This window comes from Balaenoptera borealis, assembly GCF_965194805.1.
Source record: "Balaenoptera borealis genome assembly, chromosome: 12".
In the NCBI taxonomy this organism is placed as follows: Eukaryota; Metazoa; Chordata; class Mammalia; order Artiodactyla; family Balaenopteridae; genus Balaenoptera; species Balaenoptera borealis.
In genome coordinates this window covers 69,876,287-69,903,743 of record NC_138869.1, presented here as the reverse complement: position 1 = coordinate 69,903,743, position 27,457 = coordinate 69,876,287, and the positions used below count along the sequence as shown (strand labels likewise).

Here is a 27,457-nt window from a genome sequence, read left to right as displayed (position 1 = left end):
GCCCCCTTGCCCACCTAGCTGGGCGGGGCTCAGCGAGCGGGAGCAGGTGGTTGTGGTCTGCCGCAAGTGCACCCCGCTGCACAGAGATAGGCCTTCCAGGTCAAGAGGAGAGCGTCGCAGGGTCGCCCGCTGTATAAGTGGAAGGGAACAAACGCGGTTTACCTGTCTGCGCCTGCCGAAGTGCGCTCCTTTTCCAAAGGTTTTGGGAGCTCGCAGGACAGAAAATACGGTAATTCATCCAGGCAGTGTAGAAACAAAGAGAGAAATATGGTAACGCGCACATACATTTCCAAGGCCATTCCTTCTGAACACATAAATATGTAATGGATGTGGGAACCGAGTGATAAAGACGTGAGTAAAATGCCGCCCTCCGTACCGCAATGAGGAAAGAGAGGAAAATTTTAAAAGGAAAATATCCGCACTTCATGCTCCCAATCCCTGAAATGGCTCGTTAAAGCCAAACACTCAGAGCAAATATCTCCCTCCCAGTAGGATTTGTTTCCCCTTACTTTTTTTTTTTTTTTAGCCGCCCCCGAGGCATGCGGGATCCTAGTTCCCGGATCAGAGATCGAACCCGCTCCCCTTGCAGTGGAGGTGCGGAGTTCTAACCACTGGACCGCCAGGGAAGCCCTATTTCCTCTTACTTTTGATGACATTAACCAAAGTGACATTAAAAGTCAGATTTGTAAAACCGACCCCAATCTTGAGTCCTGGTGAATTGGGAAAATCATACAATTGCGTAGAAACCGCCTGTTTTGTTTGTGGTGCTAGGACTGTTCCTGGCTCGAAGTAGACGCTCAGTAGTTGTGGAGTTAATAATGCATTGGATAAATTCTGTTCAAGCTGTATGACTATTTTCTTTCTTTTTAGGTGCTTGAGGAACAGAAGAGAAATGCTGGCAATTCAATGTTAACACAAGCCCAAGGTCTCTGTCCAATTAAACTGTAAGAGATTGAGTTCCTGCCTGCGTTTGCCTGGTAGCCGCATCCCACAACAAGGGCGAACAACGGAATTGAGTTTTCTCCTGTCCCCAAACTTTACTCTGAGGAAAGCGGATTAAGGACGGAGTTCACTGACACTGCGTTTTGAGAAAGACGGAAAGGAAAAAGAAGCCCTTCAGTAAACAACAAAGCTCTCCTTTACAAATGCTGGTTTCCCAAGGTGGAAAATCCACAAACTGCTTTCCGTGCCCTCAATTTTCCCTCTCCCCACCGCCACCAAATCAGAAGTAAAACAGAGCCCTGAAGTCCTCTAGGCGCGCCTCTAAATGACCCCTCGGAAGAGCGGTATGGGTGATGTCATCGCAGCGCGACGACAGGAAGTAAGCTCCTGGGCTGCGGTGCTGCGCGGAGTCCCGAGCTCCTGAGTCTGACGGCACCGCGATCTCCACTCCCATCTTCTTCTCGCCGCCATGGATGTTGCCTGCGAGTCGCCCACGGAAAAAGGTGGAGAGACAGGGGAGTCAGATGAGACGGCCGCTGCTCCTGGGGGCCCGGGGGTTACTGACACGGACGGAATCACGGAGGAAACTGACGGAGACGCAGATGGGGAATTGAAAGAGGCCTCGGCTGAAGAAGGCGAGGTAGGGAGAGATGTGTTGATGAGGCCGGAGGAGTTGTGTCACTGGCTGCTTGACAGGCTTCTTGGTTGGTCCCTCCCAAGCTAAGATAGTCGAACTCACCATGACCCTTTAGATCTGCCATCGCGGGTTTGGGGGGAGAGAGGAGACAAAACCTTCAGAGCCGGTTCAGTTCCAGAGACCCAAGCACTGGGTCAATATTTTTAATCCCTGCCCTTAGGCGTTAAATCTACTTCTAAGGGAATTTCAAATAGCCTCTTGGTTTTCCTGGTGAGGAAATTGAGGTCAATGCCAATCGACACTGAAACTTAGGGCAAAAGCTAGAACCCAGGATTCCTAGTACCACTTTCACCCCAATATGGTTTCTTAGATATTGCTTAAGTGTAACTTTGTCATTATAGGCTGCAGAGTCGTTAAAGGAAGACTTTGAGGTAGTTACTAATTTAGTCACGTTATTATCCTCTTGGGACATTTAACTGCTACCAGTGACCTGGGTGCTAATGTCCAAGGGTCTCTATAGCACCAAACCTATCAATTGTGCCATCCCAAGAATTCAGCAATGTTGCTCCGCTGAGCATCAGTCAGGATACTAGAATCTCAGCGTTCTCTAGGTTCCATTTCTAAAGGTAGAATCTTGGGGTCTTAGAGCTATAATTCCTGTTTGAATGTAAGTGTGAGAGCATGGGTGAAGACATTGGATTAAATGGAAACAGCCTTTCAGAGCATAAAGTTGTATCAAAATATATAAAGTTAAGAACTTTTAGAAAAAGAAAAATGTGACAAAACTACTTTAAGAAGGAACTTTTAAAACAGATCTCAAGGACAGAAAGGATTTAAGTAATAATTAGCTTAGTCCAGTAAAAAGCTCACTACATACAGAAATTTGCACCTAGAAGATAAAAAAAATTTTTGATGCTTCTGAAACACTTTTTTAAATTGATCATATACCAGACCACAAAGAAAAGCATAAATTCTTAAAAGTAGAAATCATAACAGATCATATCCTGTTAGTACAGTGCAATAGAGTCTGAAATTAACAACAAAAATTTTCTCCCACTCCAACTCCCTCCAAAAAACTAACACCTGGACATTTTAAACTAGTTTCTAAATAGCCTTTGGATTAAAGAAATTAAAAAGAGAATGCCACATCAAATCCAATGGGATTTGACCAAAATTTTATTTAAAGAAAAATTCATAACCTTACATATTTTTACTAACAAACAAGAGATATTGAAAATAAGCACCCAGCTCAAGAAACCAGAAAAAGAACAAAATAAACCAGAAGAATGTAGGAGCAAGGAATTAATCGGGATGAAAGTAGATGTTAATGAATTAATGCTTTAAAAACATAAACAATAAAATGAAGACCTGGTTATTTGAAATGTAATTGTACAACATTATGAAATAAGAAAGGGCTATAGGCACTGATATGGAGATCTTTAAGCTTTAAGAAAATTTGATGTTCAAGTTTAGACCAAGTAATTTTGAAACTTCAAGAAAAATGGCTCATTTTTAAGGATAATATAAATCACCAAAATTGAAGCACAAAGAAGTTAGAAAATTTGTATATATCAGTAACTAGAGAAGAAGTTGAAAAGGTTGTTAAAGATTTACTGCCTTCGCTCTCACGTACTTCTCATATTCCTATATGAGTTTAAATGTGAGTTTCTCTTTAAGGAAACAGAAGTTAAATCTCATTAATGAGGTTTGTTGTATCCTTAGATTCTATATTGTTGGAGGGGATGAAGTTTGGATTTTTTTTGTTGTCATTATTAAACAGATATTAAACATCTAGAATGAGTAAAACAATGGTAAATATTTATGTGAGGAGAGATAAATAAGAGACAAACCTATCTTCAGAAAGTTGTCAGTCTAGGGGATTCTCTGGTGGTGCAGTGGTTAAGAATCCGCCTGCCAGTGCAGGGGACACAGGTTCGAGCCCTGGTCCGGGAAGATCCCACATGCCGCGGAGCAACGAACTAAGCCCATGTGCCACAGCTATTGAGCCTGCGCTCTAGAGCCCACGAGCCACAACTACTAAGCCCGCGTTCCTAGAGCCCGTGCTCCGCAACAAGAGAAGCCACCGCAATGAGAAGCCCGTGCACCGCAACAAGGAGTAGTCCCCAATTGCTGCAACGAGAGAAAGACCGCGTGCAGCAACAAAGACCCAATGCAGCCAAAAATAAATTAATTAAAAGAACTAAAAAATAAATAAAGTTCTCAGTCTAGTAATGGGAAGTAAATATTTGCATTATACAGTGGTATTGAAAGTTAGGAAGAAAAGAGCACTACATGTGGGAGAAGCTCACTTAAAAGTCCCAAATTCAAAAAAACACTGCTTTGATGAGACGGTGCCTCCTTTTTAATATTCTTTCCACATGGAATCATCATCAGTAAAGAGATCTATAGATTTAGAGGAAGAAGAGCTGGCTGGGTGGAGAGGACTTTTCTGACATCCCCTCTAAAGAATGAGGTCAGAAGAAGGAGATCAGGGGGAGAGTGGTTTTCATGATCCTTGGCACTACATTGCCCTTGTAAACAGATGACTGGAACTAGGATCATAGCTAACCTGGAAAACTGGACTATTTAGTAGGTTTTCTTTCTACAGCTGGGCTAAAAACTCCTTTAGGAGAGACAGGGTAGCTTATATTTTGATGGTACAGCCAATGCCTGGAACCAAAAAACTACAGAAATAAGTGGATTTGTTGTGTTGTAATGAGAAATGATGTCTTCTTACCTTACCCAAGTCTGGGAAGTAGGCCAAATATATAAAGGGTTTCTTTTGTCTTCTTAGCTCAAGAGTCAGGATATCTCAGATTTAACAGCAGTTGAAAGGGAAGACTCATCATTACTTACTCCTGCAGCCAAAAAATTGAAAATAGATACCAAAGAAAAGAAAGAGAAGAAGCAGAAAGTGGATGAAGATGAGATTCAAAAGATGCAGTAAGTCACTTTTCTGATCTTTCCCCTTTCAAGGCTCTAACCTGACCACACAAAGTTAATAGATTTTTCTTGTCCTTAAATTTTTCTTTTCTTTTTTAAACTCAAAAGAAAATAAAGCAATTAATATTGCATTATGTTATGGTATAGAAAATATAAGTAAAAATAAAAATATCACCATACCACCAAAATAAACACTGTTAATATTTTGATGTATATTCACCAAGATATTTTCTTTACATATATATATCTATAAATAAAATTAAATTAAAAATTTCAAAGATGTTAAAGACTGTTTGTAACCTGTTTTCCACATTATATATGGTAAATGTTTTCCATGTCAATAATTATACATCTAGGTCATAATTTTCTTCAAAATGGAAATAGCTTTGTTATGTTTTCTGATTATAAAAATGGGATAGGTTCATTGCAAATAATTCAGAAAATACAGAAAAATAGAAAAAATAATTACTTATAATTCCACCACCCAGAGTTTACCCAGGGTATATATTTGGGTATATACCTTTTCAGATATATTCTTTAATGTTTGATATATCAGTATATAGCTAAATATTTTCATGTCAGTAAATATGCCCATAAATCATCATTTTTAATGGCTGCATTGTATTCCATTATATGGATGAACTATAATGTAACCTATTTCTGTAGTTGTTCTGGGTTTTTTTTCTTCCTCTTTTGACAACATTATGATCAACATCCTTGAGCACATCTTTGCATACTTGTCCATTTACTTCCTAAAATAAACTCCTAGAAGTGTAATTGGTAGTTTAAACAGTATGAACATTTTCAAAGGATTTTCATTTGTATTTCCAGATTCTCCAAAAAGGTTGTTCCACCTCACAGTCTACCAGCATGCATGAGTTTGTGTCCTCCCATCCTCACTAATACCATGCTTTTTAATACTTTTTTATCTGTTTTATGAAAAATGTTAATCTTGCTTTAGTTCATCATTTTAATTTCTTTAGTTAATACTGAAGCTTAATTTTTTTCCTCTCTATATATTGGCCATTGGTATATTTTGTAAATTTCCTATTCACTTCCTTTGCTCATTTTCTAAAATTGGTATGGCCATCTTTTAATTTATTTGAAAATTTAACTATATATTAAGATTATTAACCCTTTTCCATATATTTTATAAAATTTCCCCTTAATCTGTTAATGTTGGAAACTACTGGTTTGAATGTAAATTTACATATTAAATTTTTATCTTTAATGTGAAGTGTAGTGAGGTAGCCTTATGGGGAGAGAGAGCCTAATGCTGAAAACATAACCTGTATAGTGTGATTCAATGACCCAACATTGTTGTTTTTGTTCTTAGTGAAGTAAGAAAGGAACTTGCATTTCACTTATTGTCAAGTTCCGTAAGAGTAGAAATGCTTTCTCTTCATTCCTCATAAACACTAAGCCTAATACTATTGATCCCTTGAAAATTTTATTTTTTAGATATCTGAGACTTGCTTTTATTGACATAATAATATATATCTTAAGTATTCATTCTTATAAGTGAACTTAATTACCTGAATCTTTGTCTAGAATCCTGGTTTCTTCTTTTTCTGAGGAGCAGCTGAACCGTTACGAAATGTATCGCCGGTCAGCTTTCCCTAAGGCAGCCATTAAAAGGGTAAGGATGGACTACCACACTCATTTCCATGAGCTATGTGAACTGAATGAGACTCAACAGCTGTATCCATTGGCATTTTGAAGTGAGGTGTTAGGCAAGTTGGTGGAACATTTAGGCAGGAAAATAAAAATAGCATGCCCCTCAATAATCTGACCAGTTGTAATTTTGTATTCTAGAGATAGGGTCTCAACAAATAGAATAGGCCATTATACACCTGAATCCTTTTGTTTTACTGGTGTCAATTTCAGATCCAGCCTTTAGTGAACTCTTTCAGTGCAGAGCTCTTATGGGTACTGTGTTCCAAAGCCAGTCCTTGACTACCTTAATCACAGTCTTTTGTCCTTCTTTCAAGCTGATCCAGTCCATCACTGGTACCTCTGTGTCTCAGAATGTTGTTATTGCTATGTCTGGTATTTCCAAAGTTTTCGTCGGGGAGGTGGTAGAAGAAGGTGAGTGGTGTTGGTCTAAATACTGGATTGAGCCTGTGGTGGTCTTATTTCCAAGAATATCTATAGTGAGGGACTTATTAAGGCACCAGTGGTGGTTTCCATTTACACTAGAAAGGGAGCCTTGCATTCAGGAGAGCATGAACATTATTCCTTGAAAGTTTCAATACTGGAAGGCCTGGAAACACCTAGGAAATCTGCCCTCCTGATTCCTGTCCTCAGCCCAGGGTGACAGAAACAGACTTTGTATTTTCCTCCAATGGATTTTGCTCATTTCTGCTGCCAAAAGTAAAGATACCAAAAAAAGCAATCACTGGGGCTGACCAGTGTGGTATGGTGAGTAGTTGTCCCTGATGTTATGATCCCTGGGAACTGCCCCCTGTCCATCAAGTAAAGAACCCGGCTGCTGCCCATTGCTAATTTCTAGCTGGTGAAATACCTATTCTTTTAAGGAGAAGATATGTTTTAAACTGTTGCCTATGATAAAACCTGATGTGGGATATACTAAAGCTAACATGATACATTTTATAGCATTCTCTTAAGAAGGGAAAATGTCTTGGTTTATTTCTTTAGCAAGCTTAAGAAGAGTTAATGAGAATTACAGGACTCAAAAGGATTATAATGCATAAGCTCTTGTGTGATAATGAAACTCTCCCCTTGCCCTCTGTTTAGCACTGGATGTGTGTGAGAAGTGGGGAGAAATGCCACCGCTACAACCCAAACATATGAGGGAGGCTGTTCGGAGGCTGAAGTCGAAGGGGCAAATTCCCAACTCGAAGCACAAAAAAATCATCTTCTTCTAGACCAAAGTCTAGAAGGGCCTGGTACTGAAGGAAGAAGTACTCATTCCAGACTTCCTATTGCATGAGACTCTCTGCACTGGTGCTTTAGTATCTCGGTCCTCGAAGGATTCCATGATGCTTTAATGTCTTTCTCAAAACTCTGATGTTCATTACACCTTGAAGGCATGCAGCCTGTTTCATACTTGCCTTGACTAAATATTGGGACCTCTGAGGGCATTTTGAGGCATTTAACTATTACTGGCTAGTTGGAAGAAGAAAGGTTGATGAGGCTTAAGCATCTTCTGGACAGGAATGCTGCTTTCAGAAAGAAAACCCTTCCAAGACGGTTTGACGGTTTCACATTGAAGCCTGAAGTTGGTTTTAAGTAAATGAAACAATCAGAAACTTTTGACTTGTGATACTCTACCGTGAAGGACACGGTGACAGCAGGAGTAGTGGAATAGCCTGTCCTTGTAAACATTTTGGTGAGTGATCATTAAACTGTTTTCCAACTTGCCATGTGTGCGTTCATTTTCTGTCAAGCAGGTTGGAATGGTGGGGAGAAGTTCATCGTTCTTTTTTGGTGTCAGAATAAAACTGGTCTTGGCTTTTTTGTGAAAATTTGAGCCCTCCCCATTGCCTACCAGAACCATTAAAATTTTATCTCATAAAAGAGTACTTAAAGTACTTAAAAACAATGTAAAAACCCATATGTTTCAATTGCTATAAACAGATATACCAGAACCAATACTGTTTAATAAGTTTAATTTGCTTTTTTCAAGTGGTTCACAGAACCAGTACACTCAAGGTTTGATTAGATACTGCAACATTAATATTTCCCAATACTGACCAATATTCCAGTTCATTGGATACATTCTCATTGTTTTCCTCACGTAGAGGGGAATGGAGTGACCTTTTATTGACAGTGATTAGCAGTAATAAGGCTACTGTAATATAATTGGCAATCCCCCAGAATTCTTTCCTCTCAATCATTTGGTGTCATAACGAGAGGGGTTTTGAAGCTGTTCTCTTTTGAAGCTTTCCTGAGCATGTCTTAGTAAAGATTCCAATTCTGTTTAGCACCCTGAGTGGGGGAAACAGCTTGGACACACAAAGTTGGGCAAATCTGGATTATATTATCTTACATTAAAACTCATGGCTTTAAACGTGTAGTTAGCCAATGGAGAAGACACTTCAGTAGTGTATTCCACAAAGAAATGCTGTAAGACTCAGGCTAAATCTTGACCAAAAACTAATATATTGAAGGGAAAAACAAAAACAGATCTTCTCTCAGGTCTCAGAGGGAGCTTTTTAAGTGGTTATAAGAACTATACCTATTGCAATTTGAGATACTGGATAAGGCTGAAATTTACAAATAATAAAGAAGGAAGTACACATCCCAAGTCTAGCCACTTAGCAAAGCCTCCCAGTTTAAGGTTATCTGAGAGTGTTTCCCCTTGTATCTGTTGTAAGAGAGGGAGAAAATAATCCCCATTCAACAACAGCTACTATCCATACCTACCCAGAGGTGAATGGGAATATTCCTATTCTAGCAGAAGGTGGGGGAAGATCCTGGGGAAGGCCGTAGTCCCTGAAAGGACAGGACATCACAACAGAATCTCTTGAAACACAGTAATTACTATGGTAAATCACAAGGCAATGACACAGCTCTTGCAGTTCTCAAATAACCAGTTGTCATCCTACTAGCTTGTGCAGCAATGTTGTTTCCATAGTTTTGTGATATTACTATAACTGTTTTCGGAAGTTTAGGCAAGTATTAAATAGGGGAGAGAAGAAAAAAAAAAAACCCTGAACTAGCCTATGGGGAAACTGATGTAAATGGGTTAAATGGAAGCATTTAAGTTATGGGGTATGTGAGGGGTGGCTTATCCCTTGTATATTCCATAGACAGGAACCATTCCTTTCAGAACCATGAAAAAGGGTACGTAAAGGTTGAGGCCTGTGGCAAAATGAGGGTCAGATTAAATACACAGCAAAAAGCAGCCATCATGAGAATAGAACCTACTCCTTCTGTCTTAAGTCTAATAGACTAGGTTAATTATTCCAGTGAGTTGAAAACAGAATTTGAGATTGATAACCGTCCCTGCAGCTCAGCTAAGAGAGATTTAAACCAGTCCACATGCACTAAAGCACATCTCTAGTATATCCGTGTAAACAGGGACTCTAGACGATCATAGATGATACGTAGTTGTAAGTGCTTCACAGCTGAAATGGTGATGTGCGGTGGCTGAAGTCTTTTGAGGGATAGCAGTGCTATCACTCCAGACATTTTCTTGAGGTATTGTTATTTCTTGTTCACAGAGTCTTAGAGCTCCAAGGCAGAAATTGTAAGCAGTCCACAGGAACTGATAATACTATGTTTTCCTTCTGTCTTTTTCCTTTACGTTTATCCTGAGGACTACAAACAAGGTCACATTTCTTCATTGTGAGAGTCGTTCTTCCCCCAATGAATAGGAGTATGAAGTTATACAAGATGATTTTTACTAAAATTCCATGGGACAATGACCCCAACCACATTTCCTGAGGCAGGAACTTCAAGACACAATGCCCAAAACTGTCACATAAGGAAATTCAAATTCTAGGGCTCCATTTGTTACATGGACGAGAGCGCCAGAGAGCCCAGAAACCTGACTGAGCTCTGCTCATTAAAGGGGTGAGCCTCAGTGCTTGCCAGATTTGTTTCTATTGCCTCCCACCAAGCACAAGCTTAAGGTGAGGGTGTACCAAGCAATTCTTTGCATGGAGGGACACAGTGGGTAGAAGAGGAGGTGAAGGGAAGAGAATCAGAATGTGATTTTATACCAATTCAGGTGAACCTAAGGTTGAATAATTCTATTTTCTGGCTACTGGCTCTCCCTCCTCCCCCTTTAAACACATTAGAAATGCCATACTTGAGAGGAGTGTGATTCTTTTTGTTCATCATTCTGCCTTTGAAAAAGGCACTTAAGGGGGAGTCTGTGGAGGGATGCAGTTACCCTCTCTGTTGTATATCACCAAATAGCCCTAGTTTTCCATAATTCCTTTTGGAAAACCATCATGCAAGGATTCCTCTTAAACCTTCTGTACCCATACAGTTTCTGCCAGCACCACTTCTTGAACAATGACCCCTAGAAGTTTCTGATTTGCTACAAGAAGTGCTTTCTTTTACCTAAGGCTAATAGGTACAGCCCTAGAGCTAGTATTTTGGGACCTGAAGAACATGTCCCTGCTCTTGACTGAATATCTGATCTAACACTACCCTCAACTTTCATCTTTTCAGAACTGGAGCCAACATTTTAAAGATGTGTCCACATGTGGAAGTACATCTACCACCTGATAATTTTTGCTGTTCTCTGGACCTTTCCTCTCTTCACCATACACTTTGTAAATAAGGTCACTAGAAGTGCACAGATAATTTAAGACATTACCACGGCCTTGCATGAGGTGCTGTTTTCTGTGTTGGCTCCACGTGCCCTTCCTGATGATGCAGTCGGGCTTTTGGCCACAGCAGCACACTGACCCCTCCTCCCTCTCAGCAATGCTTAGGTTTCTTTCCTGAGTTCTAACAGAGCTCACTGCCTCGCTGGTTGCTGATTCTCCCATAAGTACGTTACTTCACACTTACCTACACAGAACCTCACCTGTCACTTTCCTGAGTATTCACAGCCCAGTTTGTGAATCTTCTGTAATTTCACTTTTTTTTTTTCAATTCCTTCTGGTTTATCTTTCACTGCCTGGAAGCAGTGACATTTGATTGCACTGTAATATCCTACTTTCAGGTTATTTATAAAATTCTTAAATAAGGTTAAACCAAGCATCAACCCATAGGGAATTACCCTGTTAACATTCTCTCTAGAAAGGTGTTTATTTTTAAGTCTCTGCGTTGTTTCCTAAGCATGACAGAACATTCCCATAATCTCATAGTAATTGTTGTTTTTAAGATTGCCTTAGTGAAGAACCAAAACAAAAAGTCTGTAAAAGTCTGAGCAAATTAGATCTTGTTCCTTCTTGAACACATATTTCTTTTTATCCTCAAAAAACTAGAATATACAAGTCAGGCATGATTTCCCATAAAGGAAACCATTTTATCTTTCCTTCAGTAGGTCATGTGTGATTAAGACTTTAGTGACACTACTAAATCACTATTTTGCCATCTTGCCAATTCAAGGTGAGTTAGCTGATGAACTTCTGTCCAACACAGCTTGAAGTATATCACAGAGCAGTATGGATGAAGATAGGGTGTTGGTAAAGAATTCGGTAGTAAAGAAAGAGGGGGAAATAGCTCTTTCATCAGGCAGGGGCAAAACCTAGCTAGGTTGAAGAGTTTTGTTTTGCTTTGTCTTTTACTTAAGTCAAACTAACATGATTTTAAAAAGCCACAGTGATAGAGGGGGGTGAGAGGAAACAGGCTGAGATGTTAATGTTACGGTTTAAAACACATTTTCAGCTCCCAAACCACCAAGTGCTAACGAGAGTGCTGGTAGAAAGTCATAGTGCTGGGAAAGCAGGTGTGCCAGGGACCCCAGGGAGACAGGAAATAATCTGTGAGGTGCAGCTGTGGAAGAGGGACACGGCCAGCAACAGCGGCGCAGAACCAAGCTCCCCTACCGACCCTCACCATGTCATGCGTTCAACCTAGCTCAGGGTGAATAGTTTCTTCTTAAATTTCAAACAGATTGCGTTATAGAAGGGAAAGATGATACAAGTGAGCTGCTACTGTTGTTTACTTCCTACCACAGCATCACAGGGATGAAAGCATCACAGAAAGAAAGCTTAACCCTGAAAAATCTGATTGTAATATGAGCCAAGATGACGTGAGCTTGGTTTCCTTTCCAAACAAGGCAGAATCCATGTCTCATTTATTCTTGTGCCTCCCCAGGCTCCCGCCTTGCTGGCTATTTCCTGTTCCACTCTACTACCGTGGCCAAAGCTCAGGCCAAGGACTTCTCAGGTCCACTACAGGAAGCTCTGGAACATAGAATCTTTGGTGGCTCTGTGGGTGACCAACTGAGGAGATGGGTACTCTGCCTTGTTCACACAGGCGGAGTAAGCAAATGTCTCTGCTGTGAAACCAGACGGTGAAATGACCCTACAGTGTTGAGGAGATTCCGCCTAGTGTGCAGAGGGCCAAAAGGCTTTATACAGGAAAGACGTGATGCCTGAGCCACGCACAAAGCTGCCCCCAACTTCCTGGAACGTGGTAATACTTTGCCCTGTCTTCCATCCAAGTCAGAACTGCTAGTAGAAAGGACACCATGAGGAGTGAGTTGAGCATCCTTAGCTGACTTGTCCAACACTGGATGGTGCCTGTCGCAGGTGGTGCGATTGCTGGTGATCTCCTCCTCTCTCCTTGGCACAGATGGCTGAGCCATTGCTGTCAGAGGTCAAAGAGCGGGTTATATTTCCTAATCTCCTGAAGAAGTTTTTCTTTATCCTGGTTGGCATGAGCCAATGCTTGTTTAGTTTCTATAAGTTCCTTTTGTAGGGTAGGCAGTTCTTGCACCTGAGGAACAATTAGTAATTCACAGTGAATGAATAAGGTAACACACCTTGCAGAAACATCCAGTAAGGGAACGAGGAGGAAGAATTCAAGCAGAACAACCCATAAGTTTGGTCAATGATCAAGAGAACCCAACTAGATATTTTCTAAGAGCCTAAATCCCTCTTCCGAGTTCATCAGTTGCAGGGACAGCAACAGGTGGAAGATGCCATCAGCAACTATTCACCTCCAGCTCCTGACTTACATCCTCTGTTCAGCACTTCTAGAAGCTGCTGCTAGGTGACAGGAGCCCACACCGCCCAGCTGTACCCAGCACAAGCAACCTTTTCAGCCCTCTGGGTTTTACCAGCTTCTGTGATTACAGCCCCTAAGGGTTTATGGGAAAGGTACTGTTCAGTTATATCCTCACCTGTGGGCCGAAAGCCTCCCCTGTGGGCACCAGAAACACCTGTTCTTTTGGGGGCTGCCTCTTCTCACTTTTAAGTACTTCGGCTGATGGTCTGTCCTGAGCAGCAGCTGGAAAAAAGTAAAGGTTCTAAATGACAAGCTGCCAGCAACACGCAGACTATTCCTAGTTGTCACCTATTCCCTTACAGGAGCAAAAAGGCAGAGAAGCCGGGAGGCTGACAAGCCCAACTCACCGCCAATGTGGAACACACCATCGTCACTCCGCTTCAGCACAACGTGCTCCATGGCTAGAGTGATGGGGATGGGGCCTGGAGAGGTCGGATAGATGGGGGGGATATCGTCCTATAGGAAAGAGAGAAACCACATGATGCCCCCAACCAGCTCAGAGCAACTTAGGTAACAAGCCATGCTTCTACCATTGAGCTGGAAGCACTTTTATGTCAAATGTATGTTTATCCATACATTCTTGCGAGATGTGAGAGGCATAATTGAGTCTCTCCCACTCTAGAGGTGGTGAGACTGAGGATCTGATAACCTAATGGGCTTGCACAGTCATGCTGCATGCCAAGGGTCAGGGCTAGAGACAAGATCCTCTCACCTGAACCCAGGACTCTTTGCCAGAAACACATTTTTATGTACTACTGTAACACTGACAAAGAATGCTAATATGCATTTCCTCACTTGATCCTCACCACATTTTACAGGGACAGGAGAAGAAGTTAACAGCTGTCACTGCCAGAATCCCTTGCCTGACAAAGTCTAGGGTAAAACCCAAAAGTTCCTCTCACCTTTAGAGTGATCCTGGAGTTCAGGAGCTCAATCTGCATGGGAACTACCAGTGGGATCTCCTCATCCTCCAAGAAGGGCCCCAGGCCACTGAGCACCGAAGTGAGCAGCTCAAGGTCACAGCCCTGAAGCAAGAAACGCAGGAAGCCATTCTGTGTGGCCAGAGGGGAATGAACAGCTGCACCAGGCCCCACCTCAAAGCGAAGGCCTACAGCTGGCCTGATGTGGCCAGTCTTCAAAGTTGAGGCTTCCTGAAAGCTTGTGCCTTTGAGAAGAAAGACAGAAGGAAAACATATGAATTAATTACTAGCCAGTGATTGCTCTAAGCACTTTATATATATTTAATATTCCTAACAACCCTGGGCCAGAAGTATTATTATCATTCCCATTTTAGAGATGAAAGAACTACGGCACAGAGAGTAACTTGCCCAAAGTAACACAACTTGTAAGTAGCAAGGATACGATTTGCACGCAGGCAGCCTGACTGCAAAGACTGTGGGCTTGGCTACTTTGCTCTAATGCCTCTCATGACAGAAGGGATGTTAAGGACCAATAAAAAGCTGGTCTTGCTATGAATCAGAGGCACTGGGCTGATGGCCAAGGTAAAACTCTTAAAACAGAGGACGCTTGGGAATTCCCTGGCGGTCCAGTGGTTAGGACTCGGTGCTTTCACTGCTGTGGCCCAGGTTCAATCCCTGGTCAGGCAACTAAGATCCCGCAAGCCACACAGCACAGCCAAAAATAAACAAACAAGCAAACAAACAAACAGAGGACCCTCAACTCTGCTATATTTGATCACCTCTTCCTTTCTCCAAGTCTTGGCCTTCTCACCTCTCTCTGAGGAAGCCAAGCGGGATCTATGCTCATTTACTCAAACCGCATAAAGAATAATCTCAGGTGTAGCCAAGGCTATGAAACAACTTACATACTTATATAAATGCAAATTGGTACAACCATTCTGGAAAACAAATTGGCATTATCTACTAAGGTTAAAGCTATACCTACCCTAATGACCTAACAATTATTTCCTCAGGAATATAAACCTGAAGAAACTCTCCAACATACATATCAGGAGACATGTACAAGGATGGGCATGTCAAGACAACCCTATTTGAAATAGCAAAAAAACTGGAAACAACGCAAATGTCTGTTCAGAATAGACTGAAGAAGTAACTAGAGTAATGGGTACAAGAGATATTTTGGGGGTGATGGTGATGGCTGTAGAACCCTGTAAGCTTACTAATATTTATCAAATTGTATACTTACAAGGAGTGAATTTCATAGTACGCATAAGCAGTTTTTAAAAAAGCAAAAAGTGGTATATTTCTGCAATAGAATATTATATAGTAGTAAAAATGAATAAATTATAGCTAACTCAACAACCTAGAAGAATCTGAAGAATATCATGGTACTTGAAGGAAGCAAATCACAAAATAATACAATCTATGATTCCATTTAGAAAAACCTGAAAAACTGCAAAGCTAAATAATACATTGATACAAACACATGCAGAAGAATTGTAAAGCAAGAGAATGAGAAATACAAAATTCAGGACAGTGATTCCCTATGATAGGTGAGAGGCAAGAGGAAGGTTCTGGAGAGGGACTCCCAGGGATTTCAAAGTTAATGGTACTGTTCTATTTACTAAACTAGATAGTGGGTACATGGGTTCATTGTATTGTTGTTATTTTATACCTTATATATATTTTGTAAGTATTCTTTTAGTATCTACTCAATATTTTTAAAAAATTTTTTAAACAAAGCATGTAGCATAAGCCCAGATTTTTCCTGTCATCTTTTAAAGTATAAATGATAATTCACATCAAAGGACTGAATCAGAAGTTCCCTGATCAGATACAGCTTGATGTTAGCAGCCTCACCAAGAAGTGGACACAGTCCTCATGTATAAGCATAAGGAGCACCTGGGAGGTGAGGATGGAGACTAGCCTACTGAGTACAAAACCCCAGAAAGAGCTCTGGGAGAGGCACCTTGCAAGAAGGAGGCTTCATTAGACTTCTTCCTCCCCCAAATGGCTGCTGGAGAGAAGCGCCAAGGGCTTGGCACTAAGGTAGCTGCCCCTGGAGCACAGTGACAGGAGCAAGTTAAGCTATGGATGCCCCAGAAAAATCCCACCAGCTCTCCTGCAATCGCACCATCCTCACCTGGGCACTGTCCATGCAGGAACTGCCAGAGTCCCACGGTGCCTAGCTGCTGGAGGGTCAGCTCCTCTGCTTGCAAGGCCACAGTCAGGTCCTCACCACGTACCTCAATCCCCAAAGACACCTCATTCACCTTCAGGACCAGAACTGAAACCTGTAAAAGGAGACTCCCTTAGCTGAGTCCCAAGCTTCCAGCTTAGAGCCTACCCTCTGCAGAGAAGAAAGTAGAACAACTGACCAGGTGAAGATGGAGGTTTTCCCCACTGGGTGAGGCTGAACTGTTGGCCTCTGGTGATCCCTGGCCATAACTATCCGCAACAGGGCTCCCTTGAACACCAGCACTGTCTGAGACATTGGGAAGAGATCCTGGTGGAAGAGATTCTGGACCAGACTCTGAATAAGAAAGATAACAAAAGAATTTGAGAGTCAAAAAATTCTATTCAAATCCAATCTCTAAAAACAGTGACAACTGTAAAAACAAAACATTTATGACACTCATGAGACAACTGGAAATTTGAAGACTAACTAGATATTTAATGAATTTAGGGAATTATTGTTAATTTTTAAAAGGACAATGGTATTTGGTCACCTTAAAGAAAGTCTGTAAATGGAAGCAACCTAAGTGTCTACGGACGGATAAATGGTTAAACAAAATGTGGTATAAACATACAACAAATAATGGTCTTAAAAAGGAAGGAAATTCTGACACATGCTACATACAACGTAAATGAACCTTAAGGACATTTTATGTGAAATGAAACAAGCCAGTCACGTATGGTTCCATTTATGTGAGGTACCCAGAGTCGTCAAATTCATAGAGACAGAAAGTAGAATGGTGATTGCCAGGGAATGAGGAGTTATTGTTTAATGGGTATAGAGTTTTGCAAGATGAAAGAGCTCTGGAGATGGATAGTGGTGATGGTTACGCAATGATTTGAATGTAATTAATGCTACTAAATTATAGTTTTAAATAGTTAAGATGGTAACTTTTATGTGTATTGTATTTTACCATAATTTTTTTTAATTTTTAATATTTTAAAAATTTGTATTTTCTAGAGATGCATAATGAAAATATTTATGGATAAAATGATATGTTTGGGATTTGCTCCAAAATAATATGGGAGGAAGGGAAGTGGGCAGAAGAATATATAAAACAAGAATGGCCATGAGTTCTTAATATCTGAAGCTAGGTAATGGGTATATGAAGGTTCGCTATTTGATTCTGTCTATTTTTAAATATTTGGATTCTCCCATAAGAAATTAATAATAATAACAAAACAAACATGGATATATACCATCCAGCTTAAGAAACAGTACATTCTCTTTTTATTTTCATTTAGATACTCTTAAGGGGAGATTTTAAAAGTTTTCATTTCAATAAGCTGAAAGAACTAGTGTTAACTCCTAGTGGTGATTAATCTAATGCCTAAAGGTTACTTGTTTTATCATAGACAAAAAGCTCCTAGTTATTTTCCAACAATAAAATACATAGTTTAGGCAAAGAGCAGACAATAAACACACACACCATTGATACAGCCACAGAATTAGTCTTACCGCCACAGCTACATGGCTGTAAGACTAGCGCTCTCTTCTTTGAGTGTTGTTCTGTGATAAAGGTCAAGTACTAATCAATAACCTAGAAGATGTGGGGATAAAGTCAGCGCCACAGATCCACTAAAATTTCTCTCTTCTTTTGGTTTTTTGATTAAGAAAATGTCTACTTTATCAAATCTCAGCTCCTTTTGCATCCTGCTGGTCTGAATACAGGCATCAGAAAGAACACTCTTGGGGCTCTACAACTCTGCCCGGCTCTGCTTCCACCTACCAGACTCCAAGAGCATCACAAAGCTCTCACTGCCATCACTGTCCACTGAAATCCGGTCTTCAGGGCCACTGTTATCCAATGAGACACCATCAAATGACTGCTGAGATACTGTCCTCTTCATGGAGAAAAATCGGAGTCGGGCAGCACCTCCACTTACTGGGGCTGCCACCCCTTCATCTGTCTTGGCCATGGGCTCCCTGTTTAAAAAACAAAAACAAAACCCACAAATGTGGCTTAGGAGGTATGTTGTTCCATTCCCTTGCAATACCCATCCTTTTCAGCCCAGACCGTTATTGTATACATAAACTTTGATGTCAACTATTACCTGCTACAAGACCATTTTTCAACTGCTGGCCTTTCTGAATCCTCATATTCCAGCATTTCAAACTGCACAGGCAGTTCTCCCATATCAAATGTCAAGGTTATTCAGGGTCATCCCATGTACAGAAGAGACCAACTACCTACAGCCCTGGTGCTTATGAATGGTACCTGAAACCCATGTTCATTCCTCAAGTACTTACTGAATAACCTCTGCATACAAGGCACCATACAAGGCACCGGGCAGTGATGGGGAGTGATGAATAAGACACTCCCTGTCCTCAAAGAATGTACATTCTATCAGGAGAGAGGAGACTTATACACAAATAACCTTATATGGTAGTAAGTCACACAGACCGTAAGAGGGACAGCGGTACAAGCCAAAGGCTAGGCAATACCAAAGAGGGGAAAGGATGAAGAGAACGGCTCTGTGGAAAGAGATGATGTTTGAGGTGGTCCTTGAAGGACTGTGAAGGAGATGACGAAGAGGGCCTTCCATGGGGAAGAAACAGCATGAGCAAAGGCATGGAGTCAGAAAACGAAATGTACCTTTGGAGACTAGTAAAGAGCTCAACTCAGCTGGAGCGGAAGTTTTGTCGAGGGAGAGCAATAGAGGATAAAGTTAGACAGGTTTCTTTAAAGAAACCTTTAAAGACCTTATGTGCCCACCCTCCTATTTTATTTATAGGTGAAGAAACTGACTCAGTCCCAGTTAAAGGTAGAATTAAGAAGAACCCAAGTCTCTTAACTTCTTGCTAAGTGCTTTTTTCACTTTACCACATGAGTGGCAGCCAGATTATAGAAAACCCTGGACAAAAGATAATGCATGAAAGTGCTCTGAAAACTGTGAAGTGCAGGAGGCATACGGGAAATCTCTGTACTGTCTACTCAATATTGCTGTGAAGCTAAAACTGCTCTAGAAAATAAAGTCTATTTTAAAAAACTGTAAAGTGCCATGTGGATATATCATAATAACTAACTATTCCACACGAAGAAGTTCAAACTCAATTCAGGGAGAATAAAGAAAAAGCCAGAAGGCTTTAGAAAAGGGAAATAACAAGATCATACCTGTGGTTTAAGAAGTTTGACCTGGGACTTCCCTGGTGGCACAATGGTTGAAAATTCGCCTGCAAATGCAGGGCACATGGGTTCAAGCCCCGATCTGGGAAGATCCCACATGCCGCGGAGCAACAAAGCTCGTGTCCCACAACTACTGAGCCTGCGCTCTAGAGCCCGCGAGCCACAACTACTGAGCCCGCGTGCCACAACTACTGAAGCCCGCACGCCTAGAGCCCGAGCTCTGCAACAAGAGAAGCCACGGCAACGAGAAGCCCGTGCACCGCAACGAAGAGTAGCCCCCGCTCACCGCAACTAGAGAAAGCCCGCGCGCAGCAACGAAGACCCAATGCAGCCAAAAATAAATAAATAAATTAATTAATTTAAAAAAAAAGAAGTTTGACCTGCCTTTTTCAAATATGCTAGAGAGGGAAAGATACCCAATGAGGAAATCAACTAATAGTTCACTAAAATAGTCCACATGTGGGAGCAGACAGGAAAAACGGATGTGAGACTCCCTAGAGCTGTGCTCCCAGCATCATCCTCACAGGAACATTATCATCTAAAGGGGAACTCATTAGAAATGCAGCTTCTCAGGCTCCATCCCAGACCTACTGGACGAGGAACTCTGGGGACAGGGCTCAGCACTCTGTGTTTTAACAAGCCTCCAGATGATTCTGAAGCATGCTTAAGTTTGAAAGTATGGTCAGAACCTGACAAATGCCTGGAAGAGGCAGAGCTTGAATGAGCAAGAGAATGATGCCACCAAAAAAAGAAAGAAAAAGAGAACTGGCCGGGGAAGGGAGGGATAAGGAATTTAGTTTTATATATGTGAGGTTCAAGGCACCCCTGGGAGATCAATGTGGACCTATGGGCAGTAGATAGTTTTAAAGCAAGAGCAGGGGAGGGGAGGAAAGTCAGGACTGAAAATAAGGACTCTCGCAGACGTGAGGAGATGGACAAAATAACCTAGAGAGAAAGTACAGCTGATCCTTGAACAACACGGGTTTGAACTGCACAGGTCCATTTATATGCATATTTTGTTCAAGAGTAAATACTATAGTACTGCACAATCCACGGATGGTTGAATCTGTGGATGCGTTGGAACCACGCATATGCAGGAACCTCTTATAGGTAAGGCCAACTATAGGTTACATGCAGATTTTCAACTGCACAGAGATTCAGTGCTCCTAATCACCACATTGATCAAGGGTCAAATGTATTAAAAAATGCAGAGTGATATAAACCTTCTGAAAGTTTGGCAAATACATCAAGAACCTTAAAATGTTTGTAGTGTTTGACCCAGTAATTCCACTTCTGGGTTTTATTCTAAAGATTTAGATAAGCATAAAGAGTAATGTTCACAAAAATAGGGATGTTTAACACAGCCTTGGTTTTATTATTATATTTGCAAGAATATAATAGAGCAATTAAAAATTATATGTTCAAGTACCTCATGAATGGGAAACTATTCACAATAAATCATAAAGTGAACAAAATTGGAAATTTTCTATATTATATAGAAATAATATAAATACACAAATATTATAAAATAATATTTGTGTACTTTATATGAGTAGGCACATATAAGCATTCACATGGATACACAAATATGTGTCGAAAAATTGGAAGCAAACAGATGCAAATGTAAATAATGGCTGTCTCTGGATAGTGTCATTACAAGTGACTGTTACGTTTCCTTCTTTATTCTTTTATTTTTCCACATTGTCAACGAAATGAACACAAATCATTTTTATAATGTAAAAAATAAAAATTATGACAAAAGTGATCAGAATATGGACAGCCTAGTGCTGTGGAACAGTTCCATTTACAGGATAAAAGGAAGAAGAGAGCAGCCAAGGGAAAGGAAAAGACTCCTTCCGAGAAGTGTGAGGAACTGGGTGGGTTACAAATGCCCAGAATAAACTGACCAGCAAGGCTGACTGCACAGAGGAGTCCTGGAAAAAGATGACTGAGAAAAGGCCACTGGCCTGGGCAGTTAGGAAGTCAGTGTTGGTGTTTCAAAAAGAGTTTGTATCACACACCTTTCTTTTCTCCTTTTTACCTCTCTTTTCCCATCTCCCTTACTCTTCTCTAATTAGAAAAGGTAGCACATTAGGTGACTGGGAGTCCAGGCTTTCAATCCTCACCCTACCACTCACAAGCTGTGTGATCTTGAGCAAGTTTCTTACCTCTCCGAGCCTCAGTTTTCTCATCTGTAAAATGTGGAGTGATATTAGGACCTGCCTTATAGGGTTCTTACAATAATTCAATGCATTAATATTGTAATATTTAGGACAAGGCCTGACACATAGAAAGTACTCAATAAATGTTGCCTAGTATTATTACATAATTAATCCTTTAAGCTTTGCTTCTCTTTCCTCCTAGGCTATCTAGGCCTAGCAGGTACTAGTATACCCGCAGGCATTGCTTTGAGACACACTTAAGAAAATCCACTTAGACAAAAGTTCTAAAGCCACTGATCTTCAAACCATGGTCCCCAAACCACGAAGTGTCCCAGCAAAGATTTCCCATAGTTTTCATTATCTTTCCTAAAACCACAGGCACCCATGGAAAAATCTATACCTTCCCACTCTTCTGACTGTGCATTTCTGTGTTTTCTGCTTACTCCCCACTGTAGCCCCGGCATCTAACACAGAGCCTGGCACACAGTAAGGGCTCAAAAAATACTTGTTGAACGGATGAGTGAAATTCTTCCTTCTCTATTATTCTGACAGATATTGATAAGGTGTACCAGAAAGAGCAAGTCCAAAGCCCCAGCTTTTCTAGTTATAAGATACAGGATCCATGGGCTCATCCTCTCTGAAGCTTCCATTTCCTCAGTTATAAACTGGGGATACAAACATCTGCAGCGACCTCCCCGAGCTGCTGTGGAGATTACATCAAACAAAATACTATGTGAGAGACCACTGAAAAGAATAAAATATCGTACAGATGCCAGGTACTATTATTCTGATACAGCATAGCTGTATCAATAATAGTGAATCAGTGAAAGAGGAGACAGCTTGATGCTAAGAAGCAATAAATGTTGACTTGAAAACTGCCCAAGACCAGGCTAAGATATATGGAGGCATGAGAAAATCCATGGGATTTTGTTATTTTATTGCAATTTCTGGTTCTTCCCCTATCACAGAGTTAGGTGTAGTCCTGAAAATAAAGTCCCTCTGACTGGTATGCTTACATCCTCTAAGTAGCCTGAAAGTTCTTCCGCTGCTCTACAGGCAGCTCTGAAAACTAAAGCTTTGCCACATTAACTAGACCATTCCATACACGCTCCTGGACCACACGGTGCTTCCCAATCTATAAGTGCACACGGCAGGAGGCCTGAGCCCAGTGGCCAGAGCTAGGAGGGAGAGAGGAGGCGAATGAAGGAGGCAGAGAACCACTCACTTGGCTGGGGGCAGAGACAGCATCTTGTGCATGGTGGAGGTCATTCGGTCTCTGCCCAGACTGAAGGCATCCTTAGTCAGGGACATAGCTTCCTTGGTGAGGTCCATGGTGGCATGTAGAGCCTCCTTTGTGGCATCCTTGGTCATGTGAATAGCACTTGATAATTCTCCCTCAATGTTCTTCAAGGGGATGAGCTCGCCCTGTCCATTCACAGCAGTATCCTTGTCCCCTGGGGGCTTCAACTCAGCTGGTGAGCTAGGTGCCTGGGCGCTGCTCAGTCTCGTGGCCTGTAAGGAATCAACTGCCTCGTGGCCCTTCCCTGCCTCCCGCTGTGCAAGAGAATCTGAGTCCTGCACTTCTCCACTGCTATGGAGAGGCAGCGGCCTATCCTGGGACGCATCCAGATTTTCAACGCCACTGTCCTCCAGAACCTTCCTGGGGCTTGCTGGGCCCTGTTCTGAGGAGGCATCAGACTTCAGCTCCCTATCCTCTGAAGGAGACAGCTCTGAATCTACAAGGCTCGTAGTATCTGAATCCTCAGAGTCAGCTTCGACAGCCCCAGGGACAGGATGCATGAGCAGAGCCACCTCAGCACTGGGGAAGAGGACGCCAATGCAAGCTGTCTGGTCCTGCAGAGGAGACCCAGTCATGGCCTCGGTATCCTTAGTAAGCTGCTCCTGAAGACCCTGGAGCACCTCCTTCAGGCGGAGGAGAGCCAAGTACTGGTAGTGGTCAAGCCTCACTCGGACATGCTCAGGCGAGTGTATGAGCACATGCACATCTGCCGTGTCCTCCAGCTCTGTCAGAGGCCCTTTGTTATCCACACTACTGCTGCCTTCTTTCAGAATTTCCATGACTTCTGTAAGGCTTGATAGGCTTTTCAAATCATGCTCAGTCCTTGACCTCTGATGGGACACAGTGTCAGGGGCAAGGGCCTCAGAATGGACAGGACTGCCAAAGCTGGCGGATGCTTTCAGCCTCCCTTCTGTGGCCATAAGGAGCTTTCGTGCCTGGGCTTGCTGCCAGCGGAGGGGTAGGCAGGCCCAAATCGACAAGGGGAAGGGGGCCACAAAATTCAAGGAATGGCCTTTGAAGTTCTCTGTTCCCTCAAAGTCCAAGGAGATCTGGGTGAAGTGGATGGACCAGAGATCCTGGGAAGCCTTAAGCCTCTGGGGAGGGAGGGCACTAGATTGAGGGAGTCGGGAATCCACCTGGAAAGCGTGATGCAAAAACAGCATGTGCAGAAGGCTAAAGCCGCCTGGCACCTTGGGAAACTGAACATAATTGGAATGAAAGAACTCAGCAGCAGCAAAACCCCGGAAGAGACTCTGGAGGTCTGGACAGCTACAATGTGGGGCGTGACGTGTATTGGTGGCAGTCACGCCTGATGCAGAGAAGACAAGGGCCTGGGGACGGTGCAACCCAGCCCGCTCTCTCTTCTCCAGCGGGAAGCTCACCTTCAGAGAGAAAATGAAACCCAATTCAGAATGGCCAGCTGAGCAACTCTGCAACCCACCATTAATACACACATGAAAGACCATTTGGGCTGAACCCAAAACTGCTTTCCTTACTTCTATCAAATGAACAGAGCAGAACCTTGGATTATAGACATGGTAGAAGTGCAGCTGTGGCTACCAACAGGGAACAAAAATCCCACTCTCTACCCTACCTTCAACCAGAAGGCATCCAGTCGGATGTCCAAGTGTTCATCTTTCTGGCTTGAATCTTCCAGCTTGTAGATAGCTTTGAACTGCTCCAAGCTGCGGTATAAATCCAGGCAGAAGAGGTTTCCCCAGAGCAAGCTGACAGGATCCATAGTAAATGTCAGACCATTTAACTGAATGTAAAGATTGGGACAGGGAACTGGAAAGCAGAGAAAAAAAGAATCACCATGAATGAAGTAGCAGCTCGACTCTTACTTATCAGCTAATATTCATTTTATTATCAAATGTATATATTTACACAGGGAAGAGTTTTCAACAAAGGTGTGCTAAACTAACTCAAACACTTAAAACTCCAAATAACGAACAGAATATAAGCAGAGAGCCCCCGAGGCTGACAAATGCGAAGAGCAAGAGCAAGACAGTAAGGAATGACCAGAGCAGGTGCTTACCTGGCAGCTCCTGATTATCGGGGAAGTAATACTCTGTGAACTCAATATGAATGGCAGAGACCTGAGTGGGGAGGTTGTGAAGTTTCCGACTGCAGGAAAGGAGCGTCGATGGCTTCTTACTTGGCTGTCCAGCTGTAGAAACCTATGCAATCACGAGTTGCTGTTAGCATCTATACAGCACCCAGAATAGAATTTCCTCCATTTCCTCTGAGATGGGAGGATAAAGCCTCTACAATTCTTCCAAAGTCTGTCACAGGGAGCAGAGTGCTCTTCACGCAGATTCCAGGCATTCTCACACCTGACTAACACCATCTACGAGTTCGTTTTTTCAGTGAAAGGTTTGTAGCGGGGTATTCAGAGCAAAGTGGGGAATCCCAAGTCCTGATCTCAGCAGTCACACTCAGAAAGAAACAGACCAAAGTGTCAAATCCACCTGGAAGGGAGGGAAACAGCCCCCGAATTCTACAACCTTGATCACGTGTGTTGCGTTCCAAATGAACTGCTCCACCCCTTTCCAGACTTGTTTCCCTGTGTCGTGGGCTCCTTACCTGGTGGACGTCCAAGTCATCCACCCGTATTACCAAGCAGCTAGAGCGCAGGCGATTCCATGCTGGAGGCCGAAAGACAGCCTGTCGGCCCTGAGAGGGGCTTCTCTCAAGGGGGTTCTTTCGAGGACTGGAGAGAGAATCTAAATAAAAATAAGAAGGTGGGAAAAAGAATCAGATACACTCAACTATCATCATTAATAGAATTCGGAAAGTAAAAACCCTAAGATCATTAATGCTATATGTAGGAAAGAGTTTAACACTGGCAAGCTCCAGGATGGAACTCAAAAACTATTCTCTCCTTAAGACCAAGGCAACGGCCTATTGAATAGAGAAGCTAACAACCTCTCTTCCACACTGCAGCTATCCCTGGAGACAAACAGGACTCCGTAAAGAAAAAAGTCACAGATGTCTCTCCGTGGGATAAAGTTGGAATAATCAGCTGGGAGTAAGTTGGGATAATTAGCCAGTCCAGTGCTTTACCGCCACTGGATACTCAAAGGTAAATGTCAAGAGGCAAAGCAACAGGAGTCCTCCAGCTCCTCATAACCCACCTGCTTTCCTCCGGAAGGGAGAGCCTACCCCCAGGTGCCAGGGTTGTTTCAGACCTGTCTCCTCGTGCCACTTCTCCATTTTACTCTGAAATTCCATCACCAGCTTCTGGGCCCACTGGCCTCGGGTCTCCATGGCCTCACAGTGACGTACCCAATGTTTGCAGCTATCGCCTGTGCGATAAAGCAAAAAGATTTTAGTCTAAGATCATGATCCAATGTTACATTTTTCTTTTCCATTGGTATAGTTTTCCATAATTCAGAATCTGATCCCTCACCGCCAATCCAAAATTCTCTGGGATAAGTAAAAATTATCTAGTGAGAGCACTCAAGTTCTTCTGGATTCTATATGTGATTTTTCCCTAGGGTTCCCTAAAGGCCAGCTGCTGACTTTTGCCATCTTTGACCATGGACCACTGGAGAAGCTCTAAAACTAGTGGAAGTAAGGGGTAGAGCACAGAATCAAAAGCAACATCTCAGACACTGCCTGCCCTCCTACTGCTTCTCATCAACAGTGGACCCTGCAAGTTTCCAGAAGATGTTCTCTTGAAAAGGACTATTGCCAACACCTCTCTGAGCATGTGCTGCAATCCCTGGCACCCTCCTGCTGGGCAGTCAGGGATGAACCCAGGCATATGGCCTCAATACTTAGGCCACGCTAAAACTGCACCCATTCAGAATTCTCCTACCTGCCCAGTGGAAGGGGTAATAGTCAAATGCCATCTTGCGAAAGGTAAGCTGCATTGCACCACCCATGAGTCTGTTTGCGGAGACACCTACAAAGAAAAATAAAGGTGAACAGCAGCAGAAGAAACACAGGCTTAAACACCACTTGAAGCACTTAAAAGTCCTCCTAAGGGTCAGCTCCAAAGCCTGGCTGATACATAAGTGCAGCCGAAAGGCCATGATGTCAGGTGATTTGCAAGGCTGAGGCCCTCCTCTTTTGAATTGCAATGGACATGCTCTAAAAGATTTTTTTAAAAAAGCATATTCCACTGTCTCTGTAAATGGCTGTCAGAATTCCAGAAAGACAAAAGAAACTGCAAAACTCAGGATTCTGGAATTCCAATCCTAGGTCTCCCACAGGCACGCTTGACAACCTTGACTGATTGGTTCCCCCAAACCTGGCAATAGTAGTATTGCTGTCCCTCAGCACAACACCTGGAGAGGCATAAGCCAAACTCCCCAAAAAACAGGACCCATGTTACTTCCTTTCATTTCTTAGCTAAAGCTGTGATGTAAGACTGTCATTACACACTGTACATACGAAGTACCATGGAACACTAAAAACACTGCACTAACAAGGACATTATAAACATACAGAATAGTGTAGATAAATTGAATTTTTTTGCAATAAGTCAAATATTCTATTGTTTATCTTGAATTTACATTTAA

General features: G+C 42.2%; 2 protein-coding genes across 6 annotated transcripts in view; one reads left to right on the top strand and one right to left on the bottom strand.

Moving 5' to 3' along the window:
• Positions 1-99: 99 nt before the first annotated feature.
• On the top strand, positions 100-7,906 carry TAF11 (TATA-box binding protein associated factor 11). Of its 3 annotated transcripts, XM_082345154.1 has the most exons (6): positions 100-229; positions 871-1,582; positions 4,374-4,522; positions 6,074-6,223; positions 6,494-6,610; positions 7,280-7,906. In XM_082345154.1, exons 2-6 carry the CDS (start codon positions 1,412-1,414, stop codon positions 7,293-7,295), a joined length of 603 nt encoding a protein of 200 aa, XP_082201280.1. In that variant the 5' UTR covers positions 100-229; positions 871-1,411; the 3' UTR covers positions 7,296-7,906. The 3 variants fall into 3 exon arrangements, with proteins under 3 accessions (XP_082201280.1, XP_082201281.1, XP_082201279.1); XM_082345153.1 differs by lacking the exon at positions 100-229 and having other exon boundaries at positions 1,291-1,582; positions 6,074-6,161; positions 6,514-6,610; XM_082345155.1 differs by lacking the exons at positions 100-229; positions 6,494-6,610 and having other exon boundaries at positions 889-1,582; positions 6,074-6,161.
• A 231-nt stretch (positions 7,907-8,137) lies between these two features.
• The window catches only part of BLTP3A (bridge-like lipid transfer protein family member 3A), a 59,550-nt gene continuing 40,230 nt past the window's right edge, over positions 8,138-27,457 (bottom strand). The window contains exons 9-21 of one of the 3 annotated variants that reach the window (XM_082345034.1): positions 26,752-26,838; positions 26,066-26,236; positions 25,515-25,654; positions 24,967-25,108; positions 24,523-24,716; positions 22,854-24,310; positions 18,069-18,265; positions 16,482-16,636; positions 16,247-16,397; positions 14,086-14,348; positions 13,531-13,639; positions 13,299-13,405; positions 8,138-12,892 (exon numbers count right to left, since the gene is read on the bottom strand). In XM_082345034.1, coding sequence (XP_082201160.1) covers positions 12,767-12,892; positions 13,299-13,405; positions 13,531-13,639; positions 14,086-14,348; positions 16,247-16,397; positions 16,482-16,636; positions 18,069-18,265; positions 22,854-24,310; positions 24,523-24,716; positions 24,967-25,108; positions 25,515-25,654; positions 26,066-26,236; positions 26,752-26,838 — 3,299 coding nt within the window. In that variant the 3' untranslated portion in view covers positions 8,138-12,766. The remainder of the gene's footprint in view (positions 12,893-13,298; positions 13,406-13,530; positions 13,640-14,085; positions 14,349-16,246; positions 16,398-16,481; positions 16,637-18,068; positions 18,266-22,853; positions 24,311-24,522; positions 24,717-24,966; positions 25,109-25,514; positions 25,655-26,065; positions 26,237-26,751; positions 26,839-27,457) is intronic. The other 2 variants (XM_082345035.1, XM_082345036.1) reach the window with 2 other exon arrangements.

Coding starts and splice junctions, on each gene's coding strand:
- TAF11 (XM_082345153.1), top strand. CDS start 1,412: ATGGATGTTGCCTGCGAGTCGCCCACGGAAAAAGGTGGAGAGACAGGG. Junction 4,523..6,073: donor GATGAGATTCAAAAGATGCA/GTAAGTCACTTT, acceptor ATCTTTGTCTAG/AATCCTGGTTTCTTCTTTTT. Junction 6,162..6,513: donor CTAAGGCAGCCATTAAAAGG/GTAAGGATGGAC, acceptor CCTTCTTTCAAG/CTGATCCAGTCCATCACTGG.